Source organism: Oryzias latipes, chromosome 21 (genome assembly GCF_053564925.1).
Source record: "Oryzias latipes strain Hd-rR chromosome 21, Olatipes_Hd-rR_3.1".
Taxonomy (NCBI): domain Eukaryota; kingdom Metazoa; phylum Chordata; class Actinopteri; order Beloniformes; family Adrianichthyidae; genus Oryzias; species Oryzias latipes.
In genome coordinates, this window is record NC_136257.1 from 6062366 (window position 1) to 6075710 (window position 13345).

Here is a 13345-nt window from a genome sequence, read left to right on the forward strand (position 1 = left end):
ACTAGAACAAATAAAGCTTCAAAGGCCTTCGGCTGGAATGAACCAATTGCATAAAAGGCTTGATGGAGCTTTGTCTGCCCATCACTACATGAAACCATGCTCTGATATACACCAAGTGGGCTAAATACCTGAAACTGAAACAGCTGTGCTATTTGCAAACTTGAGCCAGGTTTGATTGTGAATGGAGGTAGCTGTCATTGTCAGAGTAAACACACCGCAGCCTGATAAAAAGGCCACCATGCATCCACTGCATATTTGGTTTGCAAGATGCAATTTAAAGCTATGTACACACCGGTATTTGACGGACGCTCTTGTATGCGTGTTTAGAACATGGTGGTCATACTGGACAAGCAGGAAGGGGCTCTTATTCTTTTTCAACTGTTGACTAGCATGAAGCGGTGTCAAAGTGGCGCAAATCTTGCGGATCTTTCTCCAGGCTTTTTCTTTCACCGCTCTATTATGATATATGAAAGACTTGGTGTCATAGAATTCCATTCGGGGACAAACTGCACCTATTCCCCCTCTGTGATCAATTTTCTAGCGGTTGGCACTTCCGCGAATTAAAAGGGACGCCACCCATATGTAACTACCAAATCCAACTTCGACCTGGTTTAACTCGTAACACACGTTCACTGGGCACGTGTTTTGGAAGAAGAGCCCGTAAAATGGTTGTAGAAACCTGTAGAACACAAGAATTTTTAACGCAGAAGCCCAAAACTTGTCTATAAGTTTATACATTTACGTTGGCGGTTAAAATGCGCGTGCCAAGGCTGCTGTGTACTTACTTTAAGAAAAAATAAAGAAAGACAAGAAAACATAAATTAGAACATAATACAACAAACTGAACTGACTTAAAACAACCAAAATAAAATCAACAAAACTGAACAAAATGGAAAAAATGCCCCAAACTCCCTGAAACTCTTTTGCCTCTCTTTATAAAGAGTCCTAAGGCATAGAACCGACATGCAGTGATCAGTGTCGTTAACCTTGACCACAGGATCACTTGTGTGTTTTTTACGTTTCTCATTTGGGCTGATTTTTGGCAGCAGGAACCGAACAGAACATCACCAGGCTTGCATGATGTCCATACCACTCACCACAACCATGAAGAATAGTGATAAAGATGCAGGAACAGCACCCCTGTGAGCATCCCCAATGACAAACCATAACATTCTGTGAAAAAATGAGGGAAAAAGCACTTCCTGCTCTCTTTTTAAAGGCCCCCCAACTGTTGTAGGCCGTGGTGCACAATGAAGGATGAGGAAAACCATATGGATGGGAGTTGTTAGCACACACTTTTACATGCATGCGTTACTTTTTTGAGATTTTCTGTAAAGTTTTAGCCTTTTACATCAGTTTAATTTAGTGTGAACAGATCTTTATTGTTTAAGCATTTTGTCCTACTTAGAGTTTACTGGTGGCTTGAAAAAGGCAATTTGTTGGAATCCGAGATGTGTGACTGAAAGAGAGTGTTAGGATTACGCCTGTTACCGTACTTTATATTACAATAAAAAATGTAGCATTGTAGTATTTGTGGTATGGGTCCGTCAAAGTGATGTATGAGTGTACAGCCTTGCATCCTTTTATGTTCTTTTTAACCAGACGGAATAAAAAAGGGGGGCCCCCATCTTGAATTTCCCCCTTCAGCTGACTGTGAGCCAAGCTAGCTAAAGCTGTGACTTCAATATTTCTGCACGCACACACACACACACACACACACACACACACAAGGAGACACACAAACGAGACGAGGCTGAGTTTTCACTCCTAATCACTCTCAGATGTGGAGGGGCCACTGGAAGGCGTGTTGTTTTATCTCACGTCCCCATCTGCGGGGATGGCTGAAAGCATGTGTTGCTGGTTAGCACTGAAACAAAAAGCGAAGGTTTAAATTCTGAGAGAATTATTGAAGGCAGGCTCGACTATAAATGAGAACATTTTATAGTGGCGGTGTTGATGATAGTTATGCGCAGGCATGCACCAGACGAAGTGGAGGAAGAACATCAGTTCTAGCTTCAGCACACAAGCGGATTAAGAGCTTAGGGACACACTCCTCCAGAGCTCTACACACAGGCCTCCTTCATTCTCTCCTCACGATTTGGGTGATTTAATCTCTAATTTAGTTTCATCATGCCAACTCCCCATTAAACCTCATTGCAAAACAAATGTTTCATGGTCTGCATTCTACCATCTGGAGGAGTGCATGGGAAAGTCATGCGTGCACAAGTTGCATTTCTTAGTCTAAATAGATAGTTACATTTTGAAGCTTAAATGTAAATAAAAGTATACAAATTAACATTTGTTTCATTAATTAACTTTGTAAATTAGTAGTACAGGCCTCGAAATTGTCTTAAAACTTTTCCAAAGGTTCCTTGTTTCTTTTCCTACTATCTTTTCTCACTCCAGAAGCATTTTTTCCCTCTTAAAATGGTAGCAGGTATCCAAAAACTGGACAAGTACTCAGGTCAGTTTTACGTAATTGAGAGATTAGGATTACCACTTTGTGAGAGGGTTGTGGTCTATGAGACTAAGATGTGGCAGATGGGAGACAAATCTCTGCAATTGACTGCCGACTGGTCCAGGGTATACTCCATGGCTGGATGGATGGATGGATGGCTGGATGGCTGGCTGGCTGGCTGGCTGGCTGGCTGGCTGGCTGGCTGGCTGGATGGATGGATGGATGGATGGATGGATGGATGGATGGATGGATGGATGGATGGATGGATGGATGGATGGATGGATGGATGGAGGGATGGATGGAAGACAAACAGGATAATTGAGGACTGTAGGTCATACCATGGGATGCAACCAAAAATTGTTCGATACATTTTAAGCAGAATTTTTAAGAGTCTGAGTGTTTTACTGGAATACCAGTTCTTGGTAATTCCTAATAGACATTGTCAGTAATTTGTGATTTTTCGAATCACCTCATGTCCCCAATGAACTGTTGTGTCAGAAGACGTTATTAGAGTTGCCACTTCAGGCAGCCCTAAAAAAATAAATAAAGGCAAAGTTAGTTAAGAATGGCTTGAAACAAAGAAATTCCAAACTTTTAACCTAAGACGTTTTAAAGTCATCTTTTGATCGCGTTTTAAAAGTGTTCCCAGTGGTCTATTAATTATGATTGTTATTTTTGGACAAAACCCAAAAACCTGTTGTTTTCTAGGACATAGTTTCTGCAGAGCGGAAGGAGTTCATTAGGAGTTGTGGGGGGGACACCTGGAGCGGGGCAAGCCCAACCCCCACTTCCCATCACAAATCTGTTAACAGGGTGTCCTGCTATCTTACAGCTTCTCACACCCCCAATTTACTATTACCAGTGCAACAAAAATGGCAAACAATAATAGAGCTATCCAGATGTACAGTTTTGGGCCAGATGTCAACTAAAAAGAGGAAAATAAAGACGTCCATGGATCTTGTCGTCTACAAATGGCTCCATCAGAATGGTACCGGAGCAGGGTGCTTGTGGCACACCCTGCATATTTTTGACATCTCAAATACGCTCTTTTTCCAACACACTATTTTCTGCTCCTGATTCAAAAAGATTTGAATAAAAAAATACTCAGAAATGCAAATTCCTCCATTATGAGAAAAATGACACAAGAACGTGTCAAAAACACCAAAAACACACTTTTCATCAAAGCTGGTCTGCATTTGTTTAAATATTGAATTGACCAGCTGTCACTGGATAGCTTTCAGCGTTCGAAATAAGCGATTATCCTGTTGTCCGAGACAACCAGATTTCACGCAGGACAACCAAAAATGAACCTGATGGTTGTCCGTGTGACAAACTGGTCTTTTATTGAACATTTTGGTATTTTTCAACTATTTTTCAAAGTTTTTGGGAATCCAACGTCCGACTTTTTAGGATAAAACCGAGTGTACATGAACAATGTCACGTGACTTCCGAACGAACAGAGTACGCCCGAAGACGTGAGCGGCATCAGCCTCAGCAGACTGAGTCGGACATTGATGATGATGACATATCCCTTGAGGAACTTGTCTGAAATTTCTTGTCAAAAATGACAACATTGCACCTGCATGTCTTGCTTAAAAGATCGGGGATATTAGTCTTTACTGCTACTGCAGCGCACAATGTAAACATGGTATCATTTACACATGTGTTTATTTGAAATAGATGTTTTATCATATTATAACTTTTCACTACATATAAATATTACTTTATATTTAGAATGCTGTACTAGTCCCAGTCCATACAAGTGTTCTAAATTTTAAAAATACCCATTAGGTTACAGTGTTGGTTAATCTAATCAATTTTCTTATATATTATAGGGTAAGATAAAGTATTTTCATTTGACCGTGACAGTATTTGATTTACATGGCAATACTTTGTGTAACCAGATGCTTCAATATTTAGTAAAATGTTTGTTTTTAATATTTTTAGTTTTTTAAATGTCCATCATAAGAGCCAGTTGATATTAGATGTATAGAAGAAATACAGATATAAGTACTGACATCTTAGTAGGTTTTGTTGCTGTTGAATATTGGTATCGAAGGACAACCAAAAAATGGGGGAGGACAACCAAATACAACCATTTTTTCCCCCTTATTTCTGACGCTGGCTTTGATACAAATACATAAGAAAAACGCCCAAAACAAGAGCAATGAGAATTTCAGAAGGTCTGTGGCTTTAATTTTAACCCTATTCTTGAGTTCGTTTTTAGATCAGGTAACAATAAACGTGGATCGGCAAGTAGATGACGTGAAAAAGTGGGGAATCAAATGTGTAAGCACTAATAAAACCCAACAAAATAGGGTGGAGGAGCTCAGAAAGAGGCAGCGTTTTTCCCGGTGAGACATTATTGAGACAACACGGACAAAGGTCTCCTGTCCTGGTGGGCCTGTTTCGTGTCAGACGATTTGTGCGGAGAAGCTGTTAGTGCAAAAAGGTCAAGCTGTGTGAGTGATAGCTCAATGTGCTGCACTGTAAACACCCTTAATAAAACCCCTTCATCTTTTTGTTTGGTGTCTGTCAGGTAGATGTGCCCTGATTCCAATGAAATGGGGCAGATGTTAATCAGCGGGTTTCTCTAAGCAGGTGTCTGTAAAGCTTGGAGTATTGAGGCGACGAAATCTAAAACTCTTTTGAGATACATCTCTTGCCAAGTGGTTCCAAAAAAAATCTGTTAGATGAGAATTTTGGTTCAGATTTTAGTCTGTTGCCAAACGACTTTCCTCATTTTTTTGTTTGTCACAGGGTTGAATAAAAACTTGACATCAGCACAGATCTGTCAGTTGTTTGAATCCATGTTTTAAACTAAGATTTTATTGGCTATAAAATACTGGATGGGCTGACCAGGCACAGAAGCACACTGGAACAGAAACCAGGAACAAGGATCAACAAAGATAAGATCTCATGTTGAACAAAAAGCTAGTAAGAATATATGCTTGGAGGAAGACGGCTAACACAAAGCATGTGTGGAAATTGGCAAAAAGAAAATCAAGAATGAAAGAAAGCAGGAAGCAAATAAAAATAATAAACCCGAAAATGAAATATTTTCAAAATAAAATCGGAAAACGAACCATAAAGATTTCAAAAACGGAAACTGAGATTCCAAAACACAACAAATTTCAAACAAACATTTGTTGTGGTATGACAGGTTGTAATAAACTATTTTTGTTGATTAAAGTTAATCGTTTTGAGTTGATTATTGATCTGAAAACTAATTTTAAAAGTAAAATAGTAAACATGATACATTTTAAAGAGGAGCGCTCTGTGACACCACTTTCATTCATAAAACCCATCAAATCAGATACAATTTTCTCCAAGATAAATCTAGGTGCATATAAAAAGTAAAAGTTGCGATAATTGTATGTATTAATGATATGCCAGGTGTGCAGCATCTGTTTTTCAATACTGGTTTCATTGTAACATTAGCTTAACAGTTTGGAAATGTCACTTCTTTGTCCTAGCAGAAAAGACTAATGGGATTCATGAAACTGGTCCAATCCCCATCTGGCCTCTCTTTTTGGGATTTTGGCAACAGTCAAACACTCTGCTATACTTGGGACAAGAAGACTGTGTATCTGCTCTCAAAGCAGCAACTAAACGGGACAGTTCCCCTGAGAAATCAGATAAAGACTGCAGGAATATTTCTTCAAAAGGCAGGCCCTGAGCTTACATGGAGATAAGAGCAGATCGAGTATGCCAGGACATACATCCTCGAAACACAACATGTATGTTGCCTGGAAGCAGGCCAGCTCCTGAGCTTTACCAGGTCAGAAGTTCAGGGACACGCTTCACCTGAATGCATCTCTGCTGTTGTGGTCTGGGAGGCTGCTGCTCTGGGCTGCAGTAATGACTTTTAATGGCACTAATGAGCTTCCACAAAGAAGTAGACTCACAAAGGCCTGGTAGATTGAAGGGGAGGTAAACATTGACAATGAAAAATGGAGTTGGATATAGATAAGTGAAACAGAGACAGCTGGAACAAAGACGAGGACAGAAAATGTATAAGATAAACTGTTGGTAATTGTAAGATAGAGAAAACAGACAGATCTAGGATTCCTGTCAAAAAGGCATATAGTAAATGTTTTATCTGGATTACTATCTTTAAAAAGACCTTCAGGCTTTTTTTTTTACCAAGCTATTCCTTACTGCTGTGTTTTTACTGGATTCTAATCAAACCTTTTGCGATGCTCAGTGGCAGACCGTTTTAACATCTTTCTTGTTTTTATTTTTTTCTATCAACTGGTGGAGGCGAGTTATCCATGGGTGAGCTCCAGGACCCGTTCCTCGTCAGCATTCACCTCATTGCCGACCCCGGTCAAGGCAAGTTTCTGCAGCGGGCTGCTGATGCCGTGCTGTCGTGGGTTCACCCCGAGCTGCAGCTCTTCAGAGTTTCCGAACGGGCCTCTCCTTCCCAGCGGCCGCGGCAGAAGCCCCATCAGAGCGGCCCGTCTGCAGCCTATCAGCCAGCCATGGCGGTCATCCTCTTCCTCCAAGAGGCCTACGGCGGTGAAGAGCACATACTGATGCTGCACCACACTTTGCAGAGGCCACCTTGGCGTTACCACCACACTGAAAAGGTCAGCAATGGCCGCCAAATGCTGCCACTGACCCCTTGCAGTCAGGACTTTTTCACTCTTGCTCCAGGAACACCACTCTGGGCTGTGAGGCAGGTTCACTACGGCAAGGAAATCGTGAGGTTTACAATTTACTGTCTTCATGAAAACTACATGGACATGGTTCGGCTCTACAAGCTCCTGCTTCAGCGACGGGTGGCGCAGAAGAAGGAGGACTTCTGCTTCTTTGTGGTGTACTCCAACCCTGACATGGAAATCCAGCTGTCATTCAAGAGGCTCCCCCGAGGCCACAGTCCTGTGGTGCTGGAGTCAGCTGTGATGGAGGTGAGGGTACGGGACGTTGGGGAACTGGTGCCCCTGCTGCCACACCCCTGCAGCCCCATCAGTGAGGTCCGCTGGCAGACCGAAGACTATGATGGAAACAAGATCCTGTTGCAGGTATGTCTTCTGTTCTACCTATTCAAAATAACTAGTTTCCGTAAAAGAAAAGAAAAAAAACTACTTGACACTATACCTCCCAAAACATGAACTTGGAAATAGGTATTTGCTGAATTTTATTCCTTTTTTTGTCATTTAAATAAGTGTTTTCTATTAAGTTTTATTGCAGAGCATGGTGGTTACCATTCGGCAGGACAACCACTGCTTTGTGTGCCATGTTAGGGAAATGTGAGAGTAGAGGAAAGATTTAAGAATTTGACATTCAACAGATATTTCAGCAGTACTTATTTTTTATTATTTTAAAAGACCCGCATTCTCAAAACTCCACCCGTCATAATGAAAGTTAATGGAGCTTTCCTGAAGAGAACGTGGCTGTGTCCTGCTGGTTTCACTAAGTGCTGCTGGAATGCTTCAGCGTGAAAGAGCACACCCTCCTGTATGGAAACAGGCTCGCACAAAACGGCCGTTGTTGGAGGAGTATCTGTTTCAGAGGGGATGTGTGTCCGGGCGCTAGGAGATAAGTAGTTTGGAAAGTTCAAGCCGATTAGGCTGCAGTCCATTACTGGGATTGGAGAAACACTGAGAGAAACAATAAACTAATCTATCATGACAATGGACCATATGCATGATGCTTCAGTGCCACCTGGTTTAAAATGCTGTGCTCCCACCATGAATTCACTACAAAAGTTACAGCCAACATGTGATCACATAAGGCCACTGATTTACAGAAAATTTTCTGCTGAATCAATGAATTTATGTTTGTTAGATGGTAAAATAAAGCGAAAGAATTCCTAAGCATGAAGAAGGAAAGCATAGGATTGAAAACACAGCCTGCTAAATAAGAGGACTATGCTCTGTAGTACAAGTTCAAATTAGATGGAAAATAACATTATTATTTTTATTTGCAGCAGGGGTGCTCATTACGTTGATTGCGAAAGATTTGACGGTAGATCACGGGCCATCAAAGATAAATACAAAAAGAAGTACAAATATACTAATAGAAAAAAACAGCCAATCAAACATCCTCTGTTTGATTGGATTGGATTTAAAACTATTTATTTTTAGCGCCATAACAGATTTTGGGCCCATTTATGTTTTAGACGGTTTCTCCCGCTGTGATGTCATCACTCGGGAGAAGTGGTCTTTCCCTATGCCAAAAAAACGTTTTCACCCGGTACTAGGTGCATGCAAATTGTAGTGAGTTTGTTGCTAGGGAAAAATGTTTGCGTAAAGGTGCAGTAAGAAAAAAGAATTGTGAAAACAGTATGGTCTTTGCAGTCCAGCGAAACACAATTTAAGTACTATAAATAACTTTCTTCAATATCTATACCAGTTTTATCATCACTAAAGGAAAACTTTAAAGTCAGGGAGATATGCAGAGGATGTTATGAAAGAAGATGCTTTGCCATCCTTCCATTTTCTAAACCTGCTTACTCCCATTCGGAGTTGTGGGGTTGCTGGAGCCTATCCAGCTGTTTTTGAGGAACAATTTGGAATCACTTATTTACCTATAAAACATTTATTTGGACTGTGGAGGACGCTGGGTTGCCTGGAGAAAACCTCCACATAATCTAAGAGAACATTTACTCAGAAGGCACCCAGCTGGGATTTGAGCCAGGGCCTATTTCCCGAGAGGCAAGGGCGCTAACCACTACACCATCAACCTTACAGTTCTTGAACTTAGTATGTTAAGTTTTGTTGAAGACAAATTTCTGATGTAGCAACAAGATGTAAAAGCTGCTGGAATCAACACAGCTGTACTAGAAAAAAGGCTGCAAACACAAAAAGAAAGGCCTATACACTGAAAAGAAACAAAAAGTTTAAACATGTTACGGTTTCCCTAAATAAAGAAATGCATGGACTGGAAATTAGGAAAATGTTGTGATGTAAAATATAAAGATATGTACGCATCAAAAATTGATCTAGTACTTAGAGTAGGGGTGTCAAACTCATTTGGTTCGGGGGCCACATTCAATCCGTCTGATCCCAAGTGGGCCGGACCAGTAAAAGCAAAATAACAGCATTGTTTTTGTTTTTGTACTCAATTGGAATACATGCCTCAACCAACATGGTAGCCTAATCATTTATTATTACACATTCATTCACAGAGGCCAATGGATCTTAAATAAAATTAATTTCACTTAAAAAAAAAGGTCTATTCAATTTTATGCAGACTGAATATTTTACATCTGACACTGAAGCAATCACAATAATAAACTTAAGAGGGGCTACTGAAAAAAATGAAACACCTGCCTAAAATTTAAATGTCCAAACCATTAAATAATTATGCTAAATTAAACTTGCAAACATTTGTGAACATAAGAGTTTGGAGTTAACCTCTCTCTCTCTCCTGAAACTTCACCCGGCCATCACGATCAGGATTCAAATCCTGTGCAGCAACACATTTACTGTCATTCAACTGACTTAGAGTAACAGCAGTAGCGGTTGAAAACCACAGATACACAGGGGTGGACTTAGCATTAGGCAAAGGTTGAGGATCGACTGGGGTCCCCAATTATCTAGGGGCCCCGAGCTGAACATTTAATAAAAATGTCTAAAATCAATTTCACGTCCATCATTATGTCACTCCCCCCAAAAAAACCCAAATCACTGAACTGACATAAGATTTTTCAGGTAAAAGAGTTTGGTCCTCCCCCGTCCTCCTGTAGCAATGGTATCTCAGTCAGACAACTCATGCAGTAAAGATTTATTTCCATGTTTCTATAAGTTTGGCATAAGGCTCCTTTCAGATACATACAACAAAGATCTCCATAGAAAACATTGGGTAATAACTACCCCTAACGGAGCTCACAGGTGGAAGCCGGGGAGGAGGGTGGGGTGATGAACGCAGAGCTCGCAGAAATGGAAGAAGAGGGGTTGGAGTGCACCTGGAACTTAAGTAGGACGCTAAACAGGTGAGTTGATTAGACTGAACTGCCCGTGGGAAGGAGTAACCAGGTAAACGCACTGCTTGAGTTGCCTGCCTGAAATACTCCCAGGGTCGTTCATATTCCAGTCAACAGTGAGTCCAGAGATTCTCAAGTCAACAAGCAGAGGCAGTATTGCCATACTGGGTGGTTTTCAGCTAAACAAGGCGGTTTTTATTCTGACTTTGGAGGCAAAAATTGCTTTGGGTGGATGGACATAATTTGGGCGGGTTTGGGAGTTTTTAGGTCCTGCTTGAAACACATTTCAAGCACTGATGTGCGGTCTGGGGAGAGGCAGGTCCGGAGGACGGCCGGGAGGCCGAGCGGACCGGCGAGGCAGGTCCGGAGGACGGCCGGGAGGCCGAGCGGTCCGGCGAGGCAGGTCCGGTGTGGAGTCCTCCGAGGCGTCAGGCTCGGAGTCAGGCTCGGAGTCAGGCTCGGAGTCAGGCTCGGAGTCAGGCTCGGGGTCGGGCCAGCAGTCGAGCTCTGGCGGGTCGGGCCAGCAGTCGAGCTCTGGCGGGTCGGGCCAGCAGTCGAGCTCTGGCGGGTCGGGCCAGCAGTCGAGCTCTGGCGGGTCGGGCCAGCAGTCGAGCTCTGGCGGGTCGGGCGTGGAGCCGAGCTCTGGCAGGTCAGGCGTGGAGCCGAGCTCTGGCGGGTCAGGCGTGGAGCCGAGCTCTGGCGGGTCAGGCGTGGAGCCGAGCTCTGGCGGGTCAGGCGTGGAGCCGAGCTCTGGCGGGTCAGGCGTGGAGCCGAGCTCTGGCGGGTCAGGCGTGGCATTGGAAGCGGGAACCGGTCGGGGTTCAGCCAGCACCCCCCTGGGAGCAGGGACCGGTCGGGGTGTAACCCGCACCCCCCTGGGAGCAGGGAACGGTCGGGGTACAGCCAGCACCCCCCTGGGAGAAGGGAGGGGTCGGGGTGCAGCCAGCACCCCCCTGCGAGCAGGGACGGGTCGGGGCTGGGGTGCATCCGGGACCACCACTGGAAGGGGATGTGGTGCATCCGGGACCACCACTGGAAGGGGTTGTGGTGCATCCAGGACCACCGCCGAAACAAAAACGGGACGTGGACGGGGACAGCGGCGGCGACGACGACCCCCCCTCAGGGCAAGACGGCTCCCTCTAAAGTCCAGGTGGCACCCACCCCAGGCATAAGAGGCGAACTGGGCCTGGTCAAAATCCCAGTAAGTCCTTGTCCTCTCTGCGTCCTGGCAGTAGGCCTCTAGCAGCCGCATGTCCCGCTCTGCTGGGTCCAGAAAATATGGCTGGTCCATTCTGTCACGGGGAGGGGGGCTCGAGAGCCGGTAGGACCCAGACGCAGAGACAGGAGGCAAACGGGTTCTGGACTTGAGGGTTTATTAACTAACAAAAAGCGCTGCCGAGCAGGATGACAAAACAAAACAAAACTTACTGTGGCGTGGCTAGAAAACATAGAACATGGTATGAAGGGACTTAGACACATGAAGACGTAAATGGACCAGCACAAGAGGAAGGCAGAGACAAGACTTATATACAGACAGGGCAGACAAGACACAGGTGAACACGATCAGGGCAGATGGGGACCAAGGAAGTACAACTCAAGACATGACAAGACAGGAACCCTTTCAAAATAAAACAGGAAACAGAACCAAACAAGACAGAACAAGAACTAAAGCAAAACCCAAGACAAAACAAACTCAAACCATGACAGTTTGATTCTAATCATTGTATTCCTTCTTATCCTCAAAATCGCTATTTTGTGTATTTCCTGTTTAATTTCTGCACGAGGCTGCTAGAGATTACGCAATCCTGAGTGAAGTCAGGTTGATTGTTCCTTTAGGTTTACTCAGAGTATACTAATAATGTAAAATTTATCATTATTATTTACATTGTAGACATTTTTATTCCATGGTCTCCCTTTCTACATGATAGCTCATGTGTTTCACTTCAGATCTGACGTGAAGCTGCAATGAAAAGACAGTTTGAGGCAGATAAACAACAGGGTTTTTTGTTATATTAATATAAACAATAAATCATGAAAAGTAAAAATGCAAGAACAATTTTCTGCTTTAGTTCATTATAGGCTAATAAGTTAAACTACAACTCTTTTTGTGTTTAGATATTTGATTTTTTTCACTTTCCTTTTTTTAAATTGTTCTTAATATTTGAGCAAAACATCAGTGGTTGTTAGTAAATTTCAATAGGAGTACATTATTTTTTGCTTTTCTCTGACTGTCTGTAAAAATGGTGGATCTAATATCATTAAAATGTGTTAAAGGTTGACTTTCAATTAAATCAGGAGGTGATAAATAATGGATTATTAATTAAATAATCACTCGTTTATATTTTAGGTGTTTTTTTTGTTGGGTCTGGTGGTTTTTAGATGTCTTTTGGGCTGGAAAACCATAACTCTATCTGGCAACACTAGCAGAGATTAAATTATGATTTAAAGCAATATTTAGAAAGTGGTCAAATGAAGTGTAGTGATCCGAGGGGCTGTGAAAAAATTAGGAAACTGAGGCTATAATTCACACAGACTCACCAAAACTGGACAATATAAGATTAGAAAAACATTGTCTGGTCTGATGAGTCTCCATTTCTGCTGCGACATTTGGATGGTAGGGTCAGAATTTGGCGTAAATACCATGAAACCATGGATCCATCCTGCATTGTATCAATGGTTCAAGCTGGTGGTGGTAGTGTCATGGTGTGGGGGATATTTTTTTGGCACCCTTTGGGTCTCTTAGCACCATTTGAGCATGGTTCCAATGCCACAGCCTACCTGTGTATTGCTGCTGACCATGTCCATCCTTTTCTGACCACATTGACCATCTTCTGATGGCTACTTCCAACAGGATAAGGCGCCATGTCATAAAGCTGGAATCAACTCAGACTGGTTTCTAGAACATAACAATGAGTTTGCTGAACTCAAATGTCCTCCACAGTCAGTCAACCTAA

General features: G+C 42.7%; 1 protein-coding gene across 3 annotated transcripts in view; it reads left to right on the forward strand.

Annotated features, from left to right (window-relative positions):
* Positions 1-13345, forward strand: part of fam124a (family with sequence similarity 124 member A) — a 40329-nt gene that overhangs the window by 18984 nt on the left and 8000 nt on the right. For 2 of the 3 annotated variants that reach the window (XM_011489266.4, XM_078939725.1), the window contains one exon: positions 6722-7485. In XM_011489266.4, coding sequence (XP_011487568.1) covers positions 6722-7485 — 764 coding nt within the window. Of the gene's footprint in view, positions 1-6715; positions 7486-13345 lie in introns of all 3 variants that reach the window. The other variant, XM_011489265.4, reaches the window with a different exon arrangement.